Here is a 21,566-nt window from a genome sequence, read left to right as displayed (position 1 = left end):
GTTGCCCATGTTGGTGTTGAACTCCTGGCCTCAAACAATCCTCTGGCCTCAGCCTCCCAAAGTGCTGGGATTAAAGGCATGGCCCACCATGCCCAGCCAAAAGTTATACATAAATTTTACAATTCTTCAAGTTCAATTCCATGTCCCTTTCTGCTTCATTATCTTGTATAATTTTTCCTTACTTAACAATATAATAGACACTATGTTAATCATATTGGAATCTTATATTTTCTTGATAGTATCCTCAGCTATGTAACAGTATCTAAAACATTCTATAATGTTCTAAAACAGTATCTACAACATTCTATAAAAAGATGTTGTATTTTTAAGAATTTCTACTGCATGGTAGACACTTTTAGAAAATAATCTACTTTTACACTATTATCACTATTAATAGAACAGAATGAACTACTTTAAGACGGCATTTAAAATATAAAGATGCACAACAATAAGAGCATGAGGCATTTTTAGGGTAGTGACTGTTAACTATACTGTAATGGTGGATGCATGACATTATGCATTTGACAAAATCCATAGAATATACAACCCAAAGAGTGAACCCTAATTGAACCCGAATGTGAACTATGGACTTTTGTTAACGGTAATATGTCAATATTGGTTTATGCTACGTATTAATAAGAGAAAATATGTGTCTGTGGAAGGGGTTGAAGGGGTAGAAAACAGGAACACTCTGTATTTTCTGTATAATTTTTCTGTAAGCCTAAAACTGCTATAAAAAATAAAGTTTTAAAAATTAAAAAAATACTTAAAAAATTTTTAAAAAGATATATTACTTTACTACTTACCTCAATATGTTCTTTGGTAATCAGCCAAGGTCTATGTGCTAACACTTTGTTGAGTTCTCCTAAATTCTGTAGTTTTTGAGGAGCATTCTCTAAGCCATTGAGCCACTTGGGGTCTCCACCAACATGAAGGAAATCATTTACATGCAGGTTTACTAAGTAGGAGCACTGATGTCTCGCTGCAGCCTTAAGAGAAAACAAAAATATTGAAATCATAAATGACTAACAAATCTCTTTTCTTTACAATGTTCAAAACAGGTAATTTTTTTATTAGTATCTGTTCAAATTTTTCATAAATTAGAGAAATGAAGTTTTCACATAAACATTTTAGTAATAAAAATTCAAATACACTACAGAAAACAACTTCAGAAATATTCTAAGAAATATTTGAAAAAAGTATTTGAAACTTTAGGAATTTTATCTACATACCAACTTTTAGAACTTCAGGTTAAGAAGAAACTTAAGGTGCCAACCATAAAATAATGGAAAATTATTTGTAAATTGAACAGGAAGGACCACTTATGTCAATAGGAACTATTTATAATAATGAAATAAGGCTTGTGTTCTACTTTATTGTCTTATTTAATGGAGAATGCTTCTCAGTATTTATAAATTAAAAGCATATACTTATTTAAAAATAGGAAAAATAGAGACTGCCTAACAGGAATCCTATTACAAATCAGAATATAAACATTTAATCCTCTGTTTAAAGCATCAACTATCTCTTAAAGAAATTAATAAAAACAAAGAATTTTTCACTAAATGTTTACGAACCATTATTCCAATGTAGTGCCGATAATGTAGGGGTAACGGCCCATCCATTTGCAGTAGATAGTGTTGAGTTTTTAAGAAACTTTCTAAATATTGTGGGTGGAAAACCATCACTAATGTAATGTTATCCAAACGACCCAAAGCAGCAAAAGAATCTGCAAATAAAGCATGCATCTGTGCGTCTTCACTCCCCACTTGGAGAATCTGTATAAATGCAAGAAAAACCATGGTTACATAAATTGTAAATTGGTGTTAAGGAAAGAAAATATGCATTAGCTGCATTGCATTACTTAGAAGCAAAATTTGGTTTAAGAGAGAAAGGTTACAAATTTAAACTCAACTGGTAACAAGATAGAAGAATAAACAGTCATATAGTAGAGGATAAACAACAAAGGCTGAACATTAAAGGCCATCTAGATAGGCTGCTTGCAGACTCGGCCAGAATCCAGAAAAAGCAGCAGATTTAGATTATCAAACTTACAGAGCTTTTCAAGCAGACATTAAAACCTTTCCTTACAAAATTACAAAAACACCTACTCTCAATTTAAGGAGAAGCAAAATTAATAGCAAACAATCTTTATGACAACAAAGCATAGATGCTTTTACATATATAGAATTAAAGATCCAATCTAGCATTGATACTAGCCTGTGGAGATGTTGAAGACTAAGTAACTCAGTTTATGGGCATGCCTAAACAACATCTAAATATAAGCAGATGGAGTTTTCACTGGTCAAAAACAAGTCTTGGCTTTGCTTTATTAAATATTGGGTGTTAAAAAAACATCATGAAATACTAGAAATCAAAACGACTATAACAGCTTTTTAATCCCATGGATTCACTGCCAAAGCATGATTAACTGTGATCAACTCTGCGTAAAACATGTTGATCAACAGTTGTTCAAATGCCAAGATGTGGGTCATGAAAGCTTTTCCTTAAAAGCATACAGTTAGTTCACTATGTACTTTCACAAACAACATACCTCCTTCTCTGGGATGAATCTGCTTGGTCCGTGTCCTAGTGGTCGAGGAATTCTAATTCCAAGTTCCTAGAAAAGAAAATTACACCATCTCAGGCCTTCAGGAGTAAACAACATGAACTGAGGCTACAGGAATAGGAGGGAAAAACAACTAGTTGAACAGAGACAGGCTTGTTTTGATGGCTTGTTTTCATGGCTATATATACATACCAACCCTTCTGTTTGTATCTCAAAGCTAATAAGCAGCTTATAATACAACTCTGACTAAAAACAATAAAACCTGTTTCACTAAAACCAGAGTTTTGCATAAAGTACTTGGCAGAAAGTCTAGAACAGAAAGTTCAGCACATAGCAGCCAACCCTGTGGATTGTCAGTGATACAAAATAAGACCAACGTGTTTGTACATCTGAAACTCAACCAACCAAAATATCAATCCCTGTGTATCTTGTCAGGAAATAAAAAAGCAGTACCTCCACCTACATGTCTTTAAACTGGAAGAAGTGTAATTAGTATTACATCTATAATAACACCTCAGTTAGAACAGAAATATTATGAAAAATAGAAACTAAAGTCACAAAAGAGAAAGTACTACAGGGTATGTTTTCTCTGTGGCTGAATAAAACAATTATTAGAGAAACTCATTTTGTTTATAAGTCTGCCTTAAATTTTTTATTTATATGATGTCATCCAACTTGCTTATATTTTACAGAAGCTCAAATGAGAAATTAATGGTTTTTTGCCTTTTGCCATAGTGAATCTAGAATCCCGTACTTTAGTTATAGTGTGTAGCACAGTTAACAAGAACTGACAATCTACTTACTGTTAGGGCTTCCTATTTCCCCCCAATGCAATGTACTTATAGAAACAAAACCAAAGTGATTGGTTTTTTTGTTGTTTTGAGGTCTATGTCCTATCTAGTCTCATTTTGGAAAAAAACTTAGACTTTATATAATTAAAGATTAACCTCTGCTCATATAATTACATACAAATATTATTTCTACTCTCTCCCTACTGCTTCCAAAGTTTCCTTATGATATAAATCAGATGCTTTCCTTTTAAAGAAAAAAAAAAAGGAGTGTATGTGGGGGGGGGGGTACACAGAGAAGGACACCTGGCAACAATTCAAGAAATCTGTTCGAAGCAAATGAAAACCTTTTGAGTAGAGTGGATTTTTAAAAATTAAGCAGACAAGACAAAATGGAAGGGAACCTTTATTTGGAGAAATCAAGATTCAGATTAAAAGTAGGCTCTATTTGCCAATGGAATCCATAAAATAATATATAAATCAAGTAATCTTACATTGGAGGTCAGCAATTTCTCCCTGGTTATTCCACACTTAACACTGAAGATAGTTAATGTTTTAATATTATACCCTTCATTAGAAGAAGCATTTAATTCACTGGTCTGGCCATGAATGTGTCTCAATATCCTATAATAAATGCCAGAAGAAAACACATTCCTTTTATTCAATATATCATCTTGGCATGAATGCAGCCATTTATATAAAGTGATGACTCTGTTGGCCTTTCTAACTGCCAAATTTCTGATACAATTACATTTTAAACAAAATATATCGGACAAAACTATAAGGCTAAAATCAACATTTATCTCATCATTTCTTTAATCTTTGAAAATGATCTTATTTAAATAAAATGCATTTTAGGAAAATACCTGTTTCCTAAAATACGGGGTTTATTACTAATTTTATAACTAAGAAACACTATACTTGGGACTTCAATAGATGAAAAAGAGTCATTTCAAATAGGGGAGAAATGAATTAGTCAACAAATGATCTTGGGCAAGTGGACAGGCACCCAGATAAAAGTGAAGTTGGAGGCTTAACACATTGCCACACCAGAAAAAATTTTTTTTCGTGGGGGCCAAGGTTTTTTATTTATTACAAAAATATAACAAAAACTTTGAAAACAAAATGATCCTTTCTAACTAAATGAAAAATTTGTGTTCTTTTTTGTGTTCTGTGTTTGAGTTATATGCAAATTGAAAAATAGTTTTCTAGGCTCCCAAGGTGAAGAGCTGTGTGAGTTACATATGCTTCATGAGGCCCTGGGCTCAAAACCAGAGTGAGTTATATACAACTCACTTGGCAGTTCATGTGTTAAGTCATACTTTACTCCACAATAATTGGAGCTAAATGTAAAAAAAAACCCAGAAAAACCAAAATATTTTTATAGTACTAGAAGAAAACACTCATAAAGTGGTATAGGCCTAAGAATGCCACAAAACCCAAAAGTCATAAAATATAAGATCGATAAATTTAATGATATAAAAATTAAGACTTTTGCATGAGAATATATGGAAAGTCAAAAGTAAACAGAAAACTGGAAAATGTATTTGCAACTCTAACAAAAGTTTACATTTTTAAAAAATAAAGACTCCTACAAATCCATAAGAAAATCTCCAGCAACCTCACAGAAAATGAGCAAAAGGACACGGACAGGCCAAAGAAAAGGAAATACAAATGGTTGAAAATTGCTCAACACTTACAATAAAACAACTACAAATTATTATTATTTTGAGACAGAGTCTTGCTTTGTTGCCCAGGCTAGAGTGAGTGCCATAGTGTCAGCCTAGCTCACAGCAACCTCAATCTCCTGGGCTCAACCAATCCAGCTGCCTCAGCCTCCCAAGTAGCTGGGACTACAGGCATGCGCCACTATGCCCGGCTAATTTTTTCTATATATATTAGTTGGCCAATTAATTTCTTTCTATTTTTTATAGTAGACACGGGGTCTTGCTATTGCTCGGGCTGGTTTCAAACTCCTGACCTTGAGCAATCTGCCTGCCTTGGCCTCCCAGAGTGCTAGGATTACAGGCGTGAGCCACCGTGCCTGGCCAAACAACTACAAATTAACTACACTGAGATATCATTTTTCTCCAAAAAGATTGCTTAAGATCAAAGAGTTTGATATAACAGGCTATGCTGGAGAAGGGGTGTAGAAACAGTCATTTACTGCTTATTCTAATTCCTGATGGGAGTGTTTTGAAGTGTGAGACAAAAACAGGAGTACAAGGAGCATAAGGAGTATAAATTATAAATTACTACAACCTTTAAGGAGGTCATTTTGCAATAATGATCAAAATAAAAAAGTCACATACCCTTTGAATTCCATCCTAAGTGTTAACCTATAGATATTCACATTTGTGCAATGTCTTATGTAAAAGGATAACACTGTAGCAACAATTTCTAATAGCAAATGACTGAAAACAACCTAAGTGCTCATCAACAGAAGACTATTTCAATAAAGTTCAGTATGACCATATAATAGATCAGTATGCAGTCTTTACAAAGGATGACACAGCACTACTATATGGACTGACTTTAAAAGATCTCTTAAGATTTCCAAGATAGGCTGGGCGCTGTGGCTCATGCCTGTAATCCTAGCACTATGGAAGGCCAAGATGGGGGGATCCATTGAGGTCAGGAGTTCCAGATCAGCCTGAGTGACCCCATCACTACTAAAAACAGAAAAATTAGCCAGGGTAGCAGCATGCCCTTGTAGTCCCTGGGGAGCTGAGGCAGGAGGATGGCTTGAGCCCAGGAATTTGAGGTTGCTGTGAGCTAGGCTGATGCCACGGCTCTCTAGCCTGGATAATAGAGCAACACTCTGTCTCAAAAAAAACCAAATAAGTAAATAAAAATAAAAATAGATAAATAAAAAAGATCTCCAAGATTTGTGTGTGTGGGAGGAAGCGAAGTGTGAAATATGTATACATTTATGTTATCTTAAGGAGAAAAAAAGCCTCAGCAATTCCATTTCTAGGAATTTGTCTTACAAATAACATTAGCAGAATGTGTTTTTTTTTCTTTTTTAATGAGACCAAACTGATAGCACATGGGCTTCAAAACAAAAAGGTATATAAATTACATTATTTTGGTTTTGTTACTATACCAAATATATAGTTAACATACCAAATATTATAAAATAATAGTTTTATAATTCTAAGAAGGTAAGTTATAAATACTTGAGAAATGGCCACGTGCAGTGGCTCACACCTATAAATCCCAGCACTGTGGGAGGCCGAGGAGTGAGGATTGCTTGAGCTCAATTGAATTTGAGGCCAGCCTGAGCAAGAGCAAGACCTGTTTCTACTAAAAATAGAAAAAATTAGCCTGTAGTCCCAGCTACTCAGGAGGCTGAGGCAAGAGTTTGAGGTTGAAGTGAGCTATAATGACACTACTGCACTCTAGCCTAGGCAACAGATTGAGACTCTGTCTCTTAAAAACAAAACACCACCACCACCAAAAAAAAAACACCAAAAAGCAAACAAATGAACAAATAAAAAAACCTTGAGAAATGGGATATTTTCCAATAGGCAGGGTGAGGATCTCTCCTAATGGTTCTACGTAAATCTCAAGTCTTTATAAGTCCATCCCTTCAGCCAAATTTAGGGGCCATATTGATATCACTGTTTCCCATCTTCCTTGGGCATTCAATGGCCACATCCTTCCTTCCTGGTTCCTTTAGAAATATATTCTTTTAGAGTGAAAAACTATTTAAAAATAGAAATGTTAAGAAAAAGCAAACATTCTTTGGAATGTATTAGAGACTCATTACACAATATCTCTTAGTGTTGAGATCACACTCATTCCTTGATGAGGCACCAGAGAGCTAGGGATAGAAAAATGGGAAAATTAAAGAAAGGACTGGAAAGGAGCCTGACATTCAAGACTCCCATTTTATTATTTTACCTAAGTCTAGTTTTAGGTAAAATAGAATTTTACCGGGCTCTCACCTGGATTACCAGAGTCAATTTCCAACTAAGCTGAAGAGGTTGTGAGATGTTTGTGCAATTCCACAAAAGCAGAAAGGAGGTAGAGGGAGAAAAGAGAGGAAGAAAAAACTGAAAGGAAGAGAAAGGGTGTGTGTGTGGGGTGACAGATGGATTTACAAAAAAAAAAAAAAAAAATCAATTCTTTCCCAAACAGAAAAGGTTGATTAGGAGTTATATAATAAGAAATATAGTTACTGCTGTTCTAGAATCAAATTTGTTCTTTCTATATTTGGGGGCTAGACCCAAAAGATGTACTTTATTCTCCCTCTTAGCTAACAGATTAGGTACATGATAGGGATACAAGAACATGACATGATCTTTTCTACTTAATCTCATGCCTAATAAAAGACAAAGGGCTAACTGGGGTGTTTCTGATGAGCTCTGAGATTGCATTCCAATGTATCCTAGTCCATATATTGGCAAGAAGTGGATCATTGACTCCATTCAGCCTCCCATTGCACACAAATTAACTTCTGGGAAAAGTAAACAGGTGGCAATTACCTTTAAAACACCCAATGGGACTTGTTATCACTGGTACTTTTATGAGGGTCCTCATCTTGAAAAAAAAACACACCAAAGTATAGCACAAAAATGGAATAGCGTTGTTAAAACAATTTTCCCCACACATCAAGTATGGTATGGAGAAAAAAGCACAGCAGATTCAAGGGTTGGGCTCATATCAGGATCCTGCTGTTTAGTAAGTGTACAACTGCCAACAAAGCATCTAATCTTTAAGGGTCCTAATCTATAAAATAGGGATAATAATGATAAAATAATACCACCAATCCCAACTATCTCATATTATAAATTATATTTTACAAATTACACACACATACATACACACACACACACACACACCCTTTATTACAGACTCTAGTCTTATTTTGGGTATAAGGTCTAACAGATTTGGCTATCTAATTTTTCAATAGTAGCAGAGTAAGACAGGTCAGGTGGGGTTTCTAGACTGTGGCTGGCACCCTAACATTAGTGATATCTGGGAACCAAAGTGCCTTTTAGTTTTCTGCATCTTTCTTAGCTCACATAAATGTGAAAAAAAGCAATCTAGAGCTAATGAAAATAAATAATAACAAAAGCAGCAGCAGCAGCCATAGCTAATACAAAGTATTTATGAACTGAGCACTGTTTTAAGTTTTATTCTCTGTAAACAAGGAGCAAGTTTTGTATCTATGATATTAAAGTTTATAAAGAATATTTGGTGTTCTACAATATCCATGAAAAAGTCCCTTAGGTCAGTCTATGAGGCAGGTGCTATTATCATTTCCATTTTGAACAGACAGATAATGAAAGCCCTGGAATTTAAACCCAGGTATTGAAACTCAGAGTCAATATCAAGTGGTTGATATGGGGACTGAGTCCAGGAAGTCTGGTTCTACAGCTGGTATTTCTAATTATTACTCTTTTGAGCCTCTTTAAGAGTTCTTGATACCTTGGAGATCCTGTTAGATACCACTGTTATTATACAATAGTACTCTTGGTTTCTAAGAGGTTAAAGTTTTAGTTTTCTGGAAAATTCACTTTTGAAATGTCTTAGTCACATGACAAATCAGTTACAACTATTTTCTAGCAGGTGTTGACCAAAAAAGGCACCACAGGTGTTCAATGGGGTAATCATAAGCCAAACTAAATATATTTTATAACTTCCTATTTAGCGTACTTTGATTATTCCTTCATCTATAGGGGTAAAAAACTGAACTACAGACTTTGAACAAATTTTGGCCAATCCAGATTCTAGGAGGCAGAACTGCCAAGAACAAATGGCCCTGTTGAAAAGCAGATGTAGATGCTAATCAGAGCACAAATCTCACAGGCTCTCTGTGAAGGTGTGGCTGGAAAAACTAACATAAGAACTAGTCCTCTCCCCTCAACAATCCTAATAGCCATCTTTGAAAGAGATAGTAGCAACAGCCTCCACCATCACAATACTCCTTCAAATCTGATATAATATCTGTTTCCTCAGTGTATAATATTAACACATTAATTTTCAGAGCAAAAATTCTTAGTGAATGTTGACTTTAGGAACACAGACTATGTATATATTGTATCGCTGTATGAATCAATGTTTGTGTAGTGAAATGTACTGTTCTAATCAGATGTTTTAAATTTGTTAAAGATAAATTCATGAATCTATATCAATAACCTTAAGTGAAAAAATGATTTGCCACAAATGCAAAATCAAGCATTTGCTGGCTTATGGTGTATATCCACCTACAAAATTTAGTTGAAAAGTAAAAATATGCAAATCATTTGAATTATTTTTCTCATTATACTTATAGGTGCATTTTTTACAAAACTTGTTTAGATGTTTTAGCATATTACTGACAATCATAACATTGCTGGCAATTTTATTTTATTTTTTTAATTACAAAACCAGTACATACTTTTTGAAACACATTTCAACAAGATAAAGATTTGTTGTATAAAAAGTAAGAGTTCCCATTCCATTCTCCCTTCTCTTGGAGAATTCACTGCTGGGTGCTGCCCTTTTCATATTCATATTCATAAAAAACTTCAAATAGAAATGAAGAGATCTAGAACTTTTACAAAGAAATAACCGTATTATAACAAAATGTCCTAATACTTCTTTTAAAATAGTCCTTAACACTACTAGGGAATTCAAGAATATTAAAAGTTAAGGTACTTTCCTGGGGGGTCTTCTATGAACTATATTTTAGGAAAAAAACACAACTTACTTCAAAGTACTGCATTTGTTGAGGCTGACTATTGTGTGCCCTACACTTTGCTTAGGAGTTCCACTCCTGGAAATTGTTTAATTTAAAAGTATTATGAAAGCTTGCTATTTGAAAGGACTGTATTATTAATTCTTTTGTAAAGTGAACAGTTTCTCTATAAAGCACTCCTTCCTAATTTATCTTCCCACATGTTGGATGTATTAAAAATGAAATGGGAGGATACAAAGCTTTCTGGTTTCCTAAACACATTCCCATAGGCACTGTAACAATGTGCAACCTAAAATGTATCTCTTTATCTTCTAGTTTACATGGCTATCTTTAGAAATTCTAGATCTGGGCAAGAACCAAGATTCTGCACACAAACACCACCAGAAATAACAGATCTATTCAGGCAAGATGATTGGGGCTCACTTCTACTCAAAGTGAGAAAAGATCTATTATAGCCTGCAAACAGAAACTATAAATGCTAATTCAACACTTTCACACTGTTTTCGCTTTGGTAAAGTTTCCAAAGCAACATTATTAAGAGATTTTTTAAAGGCTGCCCTATTATCTGTAAAACAGGGCAGGTAATGTATCCACAAATGTTAAAATCTCAAAAAAAAAAAAATCAGTATCCTACAACTTTTATGAGAAAATGTCTTCATTTAAGTTTATATGAATATATATAGTATACTGATAACATAGACTCCATTTTACAAAAATATAATTACTAAACCTGAGTCATTTTAGTGGGCAAAGCTGCAGAGAAACTAGTTCATATTTGGATTTCTTGAACTAAGGCAATGCAACAATCTGATTTCAATTCAAATTTTAATTAGTATTTCTCCCTTGTCATCTTTTGAATCAAGGCCTTGTGAAGGTTCACATTTTAGCTAAGGTTACATTAGTAACTTTCAAATGGTGTCCTATTTGCAACCTCTTAGAAAAAAATACAAAATGTTACCTGTTTCTGAAGGCCAATTCAGACACAAAAGGGATAGTTTAATAACCAAGAGTAAACGCTCTGCATAACGTCATAGAACTTGCAGAATGTACTTACTCCAGGCAACACCATCTTTTAAATGACTCAAATGTATTTTTTTCTTTTCCTTCTTTTGAGGAGGCAAAGGGGATGAGGGAGGGCTAAACAGCCTGTTTTGACATGACAGGACGCCGAGTGGGGAAAAAATCCACAGGCTGCTTTACCGTGAGACCAGAGCTGTACTGGGTTGGGACTTGCGGAGACTTGTACAGAAGACAACGTTATTTATGTTTTGGAGACTTTCATTTAAATGACCGAGGCAGCAGTCTCTCCCAGCTCAGCATTTTTCACCCGGGGACGACTCAGGGCAGAAAAGGTCTCCCCACCCACCTCAGGCCGCCCTTCACCTGCGGGGCCGGGACGCCCGCCTCCCTGGGGAGCGTCTTCGGTGCCACTTGAGTGCGACTGCTGGGGGGCGACGTGACCTCCGTGTGGCACAGGCAGTTCGGTCGGGTCACCATCCACCCGCCTGGCCCCCCTCGCCCAGGTACCTCGTCCGGGCCGTGGCCCCCGCCGCACTGCTTGCAGCCCAGCAGCTCCGAGACGGCCAGCGAGGCCGCGTACGCTTCGTTCGCGGCGGTGGCCAGGCGCATGTCTGCGCGGGGACGGCGGCGGACGCGCAGAGGAGGCGAGCGCTGGGCGGCCGGCCGCGGCTCCGGGCTGCAGCGCCTCAGTCAGCGGGGACGGCGGGGGGCGGGGCGGCGCCGACAAACAAGCCGCGCGGCCCCGCCCCGCGCCCGTCACTCCACCGCCCTGCGGCCGCGCGCGCCAATCCGGGCCCGGGGCGCCGCAGAGCTCCACCCCCTCGGCGCGGACCGGAGCGGGGCGGCGGGCGGTGTGCCGGGGCTGGGCGAAAAACAAGTCCCAGGGCCGAGCTCCCCAGCAAGAGCTAAGTCTCAGGTCCGAAATGGCTCGCAGGCCTGAAAGGGAGCGTGCACTGAGTCTGGAAAATACAGCGCGAGCCCTCGGGCTGCAGGGAAAGGTGAATCTGCCTCCCCTCCCCGCGGCTGAGCTGTTCACCGAGAGCCAAACAGCAGCCAAACAGCAACAGACCTGACCCTGACAGCGCCGGAGCAATCAAGTTCTCTTTAAATTTTATATACTATTGAAATTTCCCTCCTTCCTTTCCGATCATAACCAAACAACGCTAAATGGGCCGCAGAATGCAGGAACAATCAGGGGGACGGGACCATGGCCTATTTTCAATGTGAAATTTATTTTTGGTAAGCTATGTAAAAACTATAAATATCACTCTCCTATACAGATAATAAGCTTGGTAACCTGTCTCTGAATTGTCTTTTTTTCAAGTATATTTGAAGACTTTAAAATGTCTAATATTCCCTCAAAACTGCCCTGAGTTATAAAAGAGAGAATTTCTATCTCTGAAATCTGATGAGGAACTTGGGAAAATGTAGGTTATAAAGGAGCATAAATAACTGACATTGCTGGATCCAGAACTCACATCTCTCAAGTCCTGTGTCAATACTAGTTCCTTACATAGCTCTATTAACTTTTTTTAAATAAAAAAATCAATTCCTAAGTTAGATCTCCTTTTGCATGTTTGCCCTTGTGTTTTAAAAAGCTTACATGATTGGGTTAAAAAACAAAAAAAGTTGGAACATTCTAACAGAAATCAGCAAGGGGAATTTAAGCCAATAAACAATGACAAATAAAACCAGGGCTCATAAATGAAAATAAGTCTTAGGAGTGAGGTTACAATGTCTCAGAAGACTAAGTTACTCTTTTAGCTCTACAATTATCATATTTTAAAAGCGGTAGTTTAAAAAGGTTACTTTTTATTTATCTCCTCTAGATAAATAAATGTTATATGTTCTCATACACTGCTTTTAAAAAATAGCTAAAGCACCCAAAATATTTTTTACTGATCAGGAGAAGCAATTTTGGGTTAATGTTAATAGAGAAGAAAAGCCTACAGAGGCTTCCAAGCTCTCTTCCACTGAGCACAGCCACAAGAAAAAACAAAAATAAAAACAAAACCCAAAAAACAGTATAATCAGATGCCCACTCAGACTCAGCCATAAACAAATACAAAACAAAACAAACCCAGTAAATCATCTAATTTGCAGCAATATGATGCACCCTCCAGGATAAAATGGTTGTACATGAATAACTTGGAAATATAAATGCATTTGATGTATGAGATTGTGAGCTATAAAAACTAGTTAGATAATGAGGGAAGTACATGAAAAATGATGACTCTGGTTCTAAAATTATTTCTGAAGGAAATAAAAGTTTTAGTTGTCTAGTAGGGAATAATCTTTTTGTGTGGCATTAAAATTATGACATTTGCAAAATGAGAATGCTTATCTTTCTATCTAATGACAGACAAGGAAAGAGCAGGCATTTACCTGACCCAAAAGTGGTCAAAATAATTAAATGTTAAACCAGCAAAACTGCATACATATAATGTCTGATACTTAATGCCTGCTAAATATTTACTGAAGAACCATTTCAGATATATTGAAATCTGAAATTGTATAGAAAGCTTCAATTAGGATTCTTTTCCCCCCAGAAAGTTGCTATCTTTTATTTTAATGCTGCCTTACATGAAAAGAAAAATAATTTTAACTTATGTCCTAATTTAGTGATTTACTGAGAACCTTCAAGCCATTAAATGTCAAGATTCCTTTATGGTCTCTATAAAGACTGACCTAAATTCTTCAAAGAGTATTAATTTCTGCTTGCTTCCATAGAGCATACTGGGAATTAGTCACTCTATTCTCCAACACAAAAAGTTTGCCTCCAAATAAATCTACAGTAACCAAGAGTTCCAACAAATGTTAATTGACCAGCAGATATCATTGTGTAGATTTCGCTACTGAAAATATTTAATTCCAAATCACTGAATAAAAAGTTTGTATTTTCCAAGGATTTCACAGGTAGTTCAGACATCCTGAAGGTGTTTCTCCTCTTAACCTCCAGTGCTGAACACATATAGGCACACAATAAACATCTGCTGAAAACATGAATAGTGATCAGAAAGGACTATGCTTTTTTCTTTTAGGACTATGCTTTTGATGTTAATATTTATCACAGGTTATCAGTATAGGCCAGCAGCTATTTTCCAAAGTTTGCTTTTAAACATTACATTTCAACATTTTATTTCTTTTAAGTGTCCTGACATTTAATCCAAGAAGTAATAATCATTTTGAAATATTTCCTTTCTTCTTAAAATGTTTTGGTCAACTTACTCAACTGTATCAAAGTGAGGTTCATTGCCTCTCCATCTGTCCTTAGCAGTAATGCTCTCAGCCTTATTTTTCTCAAGAAAAAGTTGATACTTACATGTAAAAGCACAGTGGTGTCAAATGACTTGACCTTAGCAGAGAACAATGACATATTAGGGAAGTCCAAACTTGGAGTGGTGGTTCAAGATAGGCTCTCTGAAGGGAAAAGACACCTGAGCTGGAGTAGAGAGGCCTTGGTAAGAAAATATGGTGGAGGGTTTGTGAGAGTAGAGACAGAGTTCTAAGTAAAAGATCATGTGCAGGCCGGGCACGGTGGCTCACGCCTGTAATCCTAGCACTCTGGGAGGCCAAGGCGGGCGGATTGCTCAAGGTCAGGAGTTCGAAACCAGCCTGAGCAAGAGGGAGACCCCGTCTCTACTATAAAAAATAGAAAGAAATTAATTGGCCAACTAATATAAATAGGAAAAAAAAAATTAGCCGGGCATGGTGGTGCACGCCTGTAGTCCCAGCTACTCGGGAGGCTGAGGCAGGAGGATTGGTTGACCCCAGGAGTTTGAGGTTGCTGTGAGCTAGGCTGACACCACGGCACTCACTCTAGCCTGGGCAACAAAGCGAGACTCTGCATGTGCAAAGGCCCAGAAGCAAGAGACAGAGTGGTCTACTAGGGAAGCAGAATAAAGAAAGCTCATTGGGTCTGAAGCAGAGGGTAGGAAGTGAATGGAAGTTTAGGTAAAAGATACATAGTAACAAGGATGATCAAGCTTCATTAAGGAATATGAATTTCATTCTTAAGGGTACTGTGGAGTTACTGAATATTTTAAGCAGTAGAGTGACCTTGGATTTATATTTCAGCCAAAGTTTAGAAAAATATTAACATATTGGAAGGGGCAGAACTGGAAGCAGAGACATAAGTTAGAAAGGCTGGTGAGGAAATCTTGGCAAGGTAAGAGGGTGGTCCGAAGAACAATGGGAATGGAGAGAAGTGTAGGGATAAAGGTCAGTTTTGTCTCTCCAACATGGTAATAAGTTCCTTAAGGTAGGCAATCATGCCTCAAACTCTTGTTTTTTAAATTTAGGAGATAAGTCTCAAATTATCTGCTTTCCTGACCAAGCAGCTTCCCCTGATGCCATTCAGTCTTTAAAAGTATAATCAATTAATGAAAAGGAATAGGTATATTTTAGTAGAAAGAATAATCAAGTTAAAAGGCACAATCATACTTTTGTGGATCATATATTAAACCTTGAAGTTTCTCCTTAACCAAAGGAATTAGATGAAAGTACTATAGATTTACACATCTCTTCATTAGAATCAGGATTATATGTAATACAATAATTGGTTAGAAGACACAAAGCAATAGTTTCAGCCATTAAATTCAAGAACTCCTTTAAGGGGGTGAGGGGGATGTTAGATTTATCTGGTTTAAGCGTTCTTGAAAAATTTCCTATTGTCATTTAATATATTTCATTTAAAATGAATGCTGGTTTATAAGATTACTTCTGCTTACTAATTTTGTCAGGATTTTTTTTTCTCCTCCAGCTCATATCTTCCTGTTTTTGTCTATATAGCTTGTCTGCTAAGCACTTTTTTCCTTTTGACATTATGTTCTGGGTACATTAAGATCCTTTTAGCGCTGAACTTTAAATTTATTTTGTTCTCTTATTTGCTCTCTACTTTTTTCACTTCTTCAATTTAATTTTTAGAATTATATTACTTTAAAGGAGCAAGAATGTTGACAAATCTTTGGTCTTTTCCTCTCATTTAGGGTTTCTTTTTTTTTAGAAATGGACAGTATTTTAACTCTCTATAAGGGATTTAGAAATATGGGCCATCACCCATATTTGTAAATAAGCAGTATTCCAAAAAGTATCAGTGGTTTTAAATTAGAAAGTCACTTTTACCCTCAAAGAATCAGTGTGTTAAATAGTGGTCAGGTTTTCTAGGCTGATAATAATAAGACCAGTGATTTACCAACTCCCATGTGTCAAATAATACTTCAAATGCAGATATTTTTATTTTATACATTTGTGACACTGAAACTCAAAAAAGTACTAGTAACTTGACCAAGGTTATAAAACTAGTAAAATACAGTCTGGGATTAGAACCCAGGTCTACCTGAATCCACAATAGTAGTCACTATCTAGGGCTGTTTCTTTTAATCAATATACATTTAAAATTTTGACAACTGTGTATTAATCCTAAGTTCTTTATTCTGGGGGCAAGAAAAGAGGGCAGAAAGAAGGAAAATTTATCTCCCTTGCTTATACTCAAGGTGAGATTTGGTTTAAAAAAAAAAAAAAACAAGTCATGGAATGAGTGATCTTGGTCTTTGAGAGCTTCTCTTTTCCATTTCTCTATTCCTGTCACTCCTCTCAGAGTCTCTTTCCAGGCCTTTGGTGACCTCATGCTTCCCAAAGCTCCTTCACTACATATCTTAGCTGGGTTTATCTAACCTCCTAAATGTTCTTCACATTACCCATTCCTCTTAGAAAAAGTGGCATATTTTAGGAAGAAAGCAGTCCTCTCAAACTAACTCACACTATTTATTGTGACTGATCTCATTTATTTACTTAGTCTATGTCAATAGAATGTAAGCTCCTCGAAATCAGAATGTTTATCTTTTTTGTTCACTGCCATATTCTCAATGCCTTAGTATCCAGCACACAGCAAACCCTCAAAAAGCATGTATCGAGTGAATGAATGCCAAAGAATGTTTCCATTTAGAAAAGCTTAATTCAATTAAAAGCTTAATAAATTTCAAATTCAATATTCAGGGTTTTGAAGATTTGGACAGTCTAGACAAACATTTTTGGAGGCTTGGGGGGCCACTATATAGTCAGGCAGGCAATGCTTGGTAATCAGCTTGCCCTTGGATTCAGCTCTGCTAAGCAACTTATTTTTCAGAGTCTCTCCACTTATTCTCCGTGGGAACTCACAGATAGTCCCAAGCTTCTTTGATTTTTCTGTGTCTGCTCTCTTAAACTACCAGGACAGCAGCTAAATAGGTTCTGGCAGCAGCACGTATGGATGACTTGTTAAGTTGGGCAAGTACGTACAAGTCAGACACAAACTGTGTCTGACAGGGCACCATTGTTTGACAAGGTTCATGAAACATTTTGTAACCAAATTTTGCTTTAATATCCTCAGGTCTATCTAAGGTGAAATGATAGGAAAGAAAGTATCTGTTGAAATATCAAAATTAAATGGGAGCATTCATTCAGAAATATTATAACTTTTAGAGGATAATTACTTTTCAGCATCATTGTTAAACTAAATAAGAAGGAATGGGCTTAATTTGGAATACTATGAAGTTCAGGAAAAAGGTGAGTCTGGTAGGAAGTGGACAGTTAGGACTTTATGCCATATGTTTTTAAGAAACAGTGAAGGATTTAAAGGAGGAGAATACGGAAATACTGATACAAACTAAAAAAAAAAGGTAACTGAAGATACTAAATATATACAAATAGATATATTTCTCAGACTATGTAAATGTTCTATATGGTATAATTTTATTTATTATTTATTTATTTTTTATGAATGAGATAGAGTCTTGCTCTGTTGCCTTGGCTAGAGTACACTAGTGTCATCATAGCTCACTGCAACTTCAAACTTCTGGACTGCAGCGATCCTCCTGCCTCAGCCGGAAGTACAGACACAAGCCACCACGCCCAGCTAATTTTTCTATATTTTAGTAGAGAAGGGGTCTCATTCTTGCTGAAGCTAGTCTCAAACTCCTGACCTCAAAGCAATCCTCCTGCCTCGGCCTCCTAGAGTGGTAGGATTACAGGTGTATGCTGTGCCTAGCCTATGTTGTATAATTTTTAAAACAGTTTTTGAGAGGCTAGATTTCATTTGTACTTAAACAATGCAAACATGTGAAAATATTTTTAAAACTCTCATAGTGCTTGTATTTGTGGGCACAAGAACTGGTTTAAGTGTTTATAACCTATAATTTTAAATACAAGGAATTAGCCAGGTATAATATTTAAAAAAATCTTTTCAAAATAGATTAAAACCAAACCTAGCATGTTTAGCTTATCCTCTGCCCACAGACATGATGGAATTGAACTAATCCCATTTTACCAAGGGATTTTATTCATGGTTAAAATGTTTGGGCTAAATGTATATTAATGAGTCAGTAGGTTGATAATCATGACTGAATTTTAAAGATAATTTTAAAGATAAAGATAATTTTAAAGATAATTTTGTTTCAAAGAAAAGCAAAACAATGGCAATATTCTTAAAGTTTTAAATCAAGTTATCTTTTGTTTATAATAGCTATCCTGCCCCATGATTATTAGTACCAATTGGTGAATAGAATTCTGCAATATGTGCTTTGCTTGCACATCAAAGAACCCCCACTCAGTTCCTTTGTGATAATCTTTAGTTGTAGGTCCTCTAATCCTTTAAATCACCTTCTTTCTTTGCCTCCTATGGAGGTCTCTTGTTTTCCAAGAGGGTATTAAGTTGTAGATACTTAACCTGAGCACAAAGTACAAGGCCACATCTAGAGACTACTTGCCTGTTATTATGCATCTTAAAAATAAAATGCTGTTCACTGAACTTTCCCATCTGTTCTGCCCTCCAAAATCCTCACTGCACCTCTGTGGGCCATGGATACATTTAGGGCACTGTAATTCAACAAACAAAAATGTTTATCAACACTAGCTTTCTGTTTAGCTAAAACATGCTCTAAAAAAAAAAAAAGATAATACCACTTTAAAAGTTATGCTTTTTACATGAACTCAACTTTGAACAGAATTCAAGATCATTTCATTTGTAGTAATAGAAAATCTGACTTTCCTAATTATTTTGTTCTTATTTTTTGGCAAATAATTAAAAAACACTAAAATAAGGCTGGGCGCGGTGGCTCACGCCTGTAATCCTAGCACTCTGGGAGGCCGAGGCGGGTGGATTGCTCGAGGTCAGAAGTTCGAAACCAGCCTGAGCAAGAGCAAGACCCCGTCTCTTCCATAAACAGAAAGAAATTAATTGGCCAACTAATATATATATAGAAAAAATTAGCCGGGCATGGTGGTGCATGCCTGTAGTCCCAGCTAGTCGGGAGACTTAGGCAGCAGGATTGCTTGAGCCCTGGAGTTTGAGGTTGCTGTGAGCTAGGGTGACGCCACGGCACTCACTCTCTAGCCTGGGCAACAAAGCGAGACTCTGTCTAAAAAAAAAAAAAAACAAACACTAAAATAGAATTTTATTCAGATGATATAAGTTAGAGAAGGTATTCTTTCTTAATATTTTATAACTCTAGTTTTAAAAATATATTTTGGCATATAAGTTTATGTATGGATGTCAATACTGTTATCTTACCAATTAACAGAAATCCTGACATTTGTAACCATGTAGCATTCCATCATTTATTGTTTATAAATATTTACTGAATGCCAGTCATATATATGTAATTTCTTAAGTTCTATGAACAAGCAGAAATATCTCAATTTAAGATTGTGATTTAGGCCGGGCGCTGTGGCTCATGCCTGTAATCCTAGCTCTTGGGAGGCCGAGGCGGGCGGATTGCTCAAGGTCAGGAGTTCAAAACCAGCCTGAGCAAGAGCGAGACCCCGTCTCTACTATAAATAGAAAGAAATTAATTGGCCAACTGATATATATATAAAAAATTAGCCGGGCATGGTGGCGCATGCCTGTAGTCCCAGCTACGTGGGAGGCTGAGGCAGGAGGATTGCTTGAGCCCAGGGGTTTGAGGTTGCTGTGAGCCAGGCTGACGCCATGGCACTCACTCTAGCCTGGATAACAAAGCGAGACTCTGTCTCAAAAAAAAAAAAAAAAAAAAAAAAAAAGATTGTGATTTAGTGTCTGATTTAGACTGAACCTTTCATATAAGTCATACATATTGGCAGATAGCATGAGACTCTGTTATGGAACATCAAATGGGAAGTCATCTAGTTTATTACCCAACTCTCCAAAAAAGGGGAAAAAAGAAAGAAAAAAAGAAAACACAATCCAGCTTGAAAATCTCTCTCTCTCTCTCTTTTCTTTTCTTTTTTTTTTGAGACAGACTCTCGCTTGGTTGCCCTGGGTAGAGTGCACTGGTGTCATCATAGCTCACTGCAACCTCAAATTCCTGGGCTCAAGCAATCCTCCCACCTCAGCATCCCTGAGTGCTAGGATAACAGGTGTGAACCACTTTGCCTAGCCCTGAAAATGTCTTAACTAACCAAACCCCTCTAGTTGTAGTACCCCAAAATTTAAAATGAAGGGCAGCTGAATTTTCCTGATCTCTCATACTATATTTCATTCCTGAAGTTCTAATCTTTTAATATAATTCCTGATTTTATCAAGAATTATATGCTTTAAGCTAACTAGAACCTGGCCTCCTCCTGCTTTAGGTTTCTTTGTACATTATCAGTGGTTTTGAAATTTTATTTCTTAGAATAGATTCTTTATAAGTACTTTAGAGATATTATAAAAATAGATTTGACCTTTGTTTTTCAAAGTAACCTACAAATATACATCAACACCAAATTCATTGGAGAATGCCAAGACAATAATTTGTTACTACTAATAAATCAGTTACTAGAAATCAGTTACTTCTTCTACCATCTCTGTGAGCACATGTTTGAAGATTCTTGTACATGTGTCAGTGATTAGAAAGGGTATTGTGTTCTAGTCTTTAAAAAATTCATGCTTGTCTACATCTGCTCAAGTAAAACTATATAGTAATTGGACAGCTACAGTAGGTGGGTAGTTTGCTTTAAAAACACCAGGAGTGGCTCAGGTACATGAGCCACTTTGCTTGGTACATGCTCCTAAAAGTGTATAACAGTCACAGTTTTGTAATGTCAGAGGAATGGACTGCACATCCCATTATGGTTCTTTTAGTTTTAATGCATAGTGTACATTTTGGTGCTTTACATTTTAACTTTTACATTTATAGTAAAGAATTCAAGTGGTTGTTTGAAATCAATAATCCTTTTGACTTTTTTGTTCAAATTTCTGGATCAGTTTAACTGTAGAGTATCCTCAGAATGTAAGGTGAGCTATTTAAAAAGTTTTCATTCAAAACCACTTATCTGTGAGAATCCAGATTTTCTTGATATTATACATACTAGAAAATACAGAAATAATACTGCAACTATTAATGTCATCCATAACCCCATAATTTCAAGTTTTTTTTAAAACATAAAATAGTCCCAGTATTCTTACTTATTGACTTGATAATGAATTTAGTTATTTGAATTTAAGTCATTTATTAATAGTAGTTTTAGATATTATATATTTCAGAATTCTGATAATATTGTTTGA

At 36.2% G+C, this 21,566-nt stretch overlaps 1 protein-coding gene across 4 annotated transcripts in view; it reads right to left on the bottom strand.

The window, feature by feature from the left end:
• The window catches only part of SESN1 (sestrin 1), a 99,991-nt gene that overhangs the window by 11,311 nt on the left and 67,114 nt on the right, over positions 1-21,566 (bottom strand). Inside the window, exons 1-4 of one of the 4 annotated variants that reach the window (XM_012753090.3) lie at positions 11,412-11,793; positions 2,555-2,620; positions 1,578-1,778; positions 807-989 (exon numbers count right to left, since the gene is read on the bottom strand). In XM_012753090.3, coding sequence (XP_012608544.1) covers positions 807-989; positions 1,578-1,748 — 354 coding nt within the window. In that variant the 5' untranslated portion in view covers positions 1,749-1,778; positions 2,555-2,620; positions 11,412-11,793. Of the gene's footprint in view, positions 1-806; positions 990-1,577; positions 1,779-2,554; positions 2,621-11,411; positions 11,794-21,566 lie in introns of those variants that run through there. The other 3 variants (XM_012753088.2, XM_012753087.3, XM_012753086.3) reach the window with 3 other exon arrangements.

The sequence above is a fragment of the Microcebus murinus genome, chromosome 5 (assembly GCF_040939455.1).
Source record: "Microcebus murinus isolate Inina chromosome 5, M.murinus_Inina_mat1.0, whole genome shotgun sequence".
Taxonomy (NCBI): domain Eukaryota; kingdom Metazoa; phylum Chordata; class Mammalia; order Primates; family Cheirogaleidae; genus Microcebus; species Microcebus murinus.
Note: the sequence above shows the minus strand (reverse complement) of the source record. Positions and strands in the feature narration are given on the sequence as shown.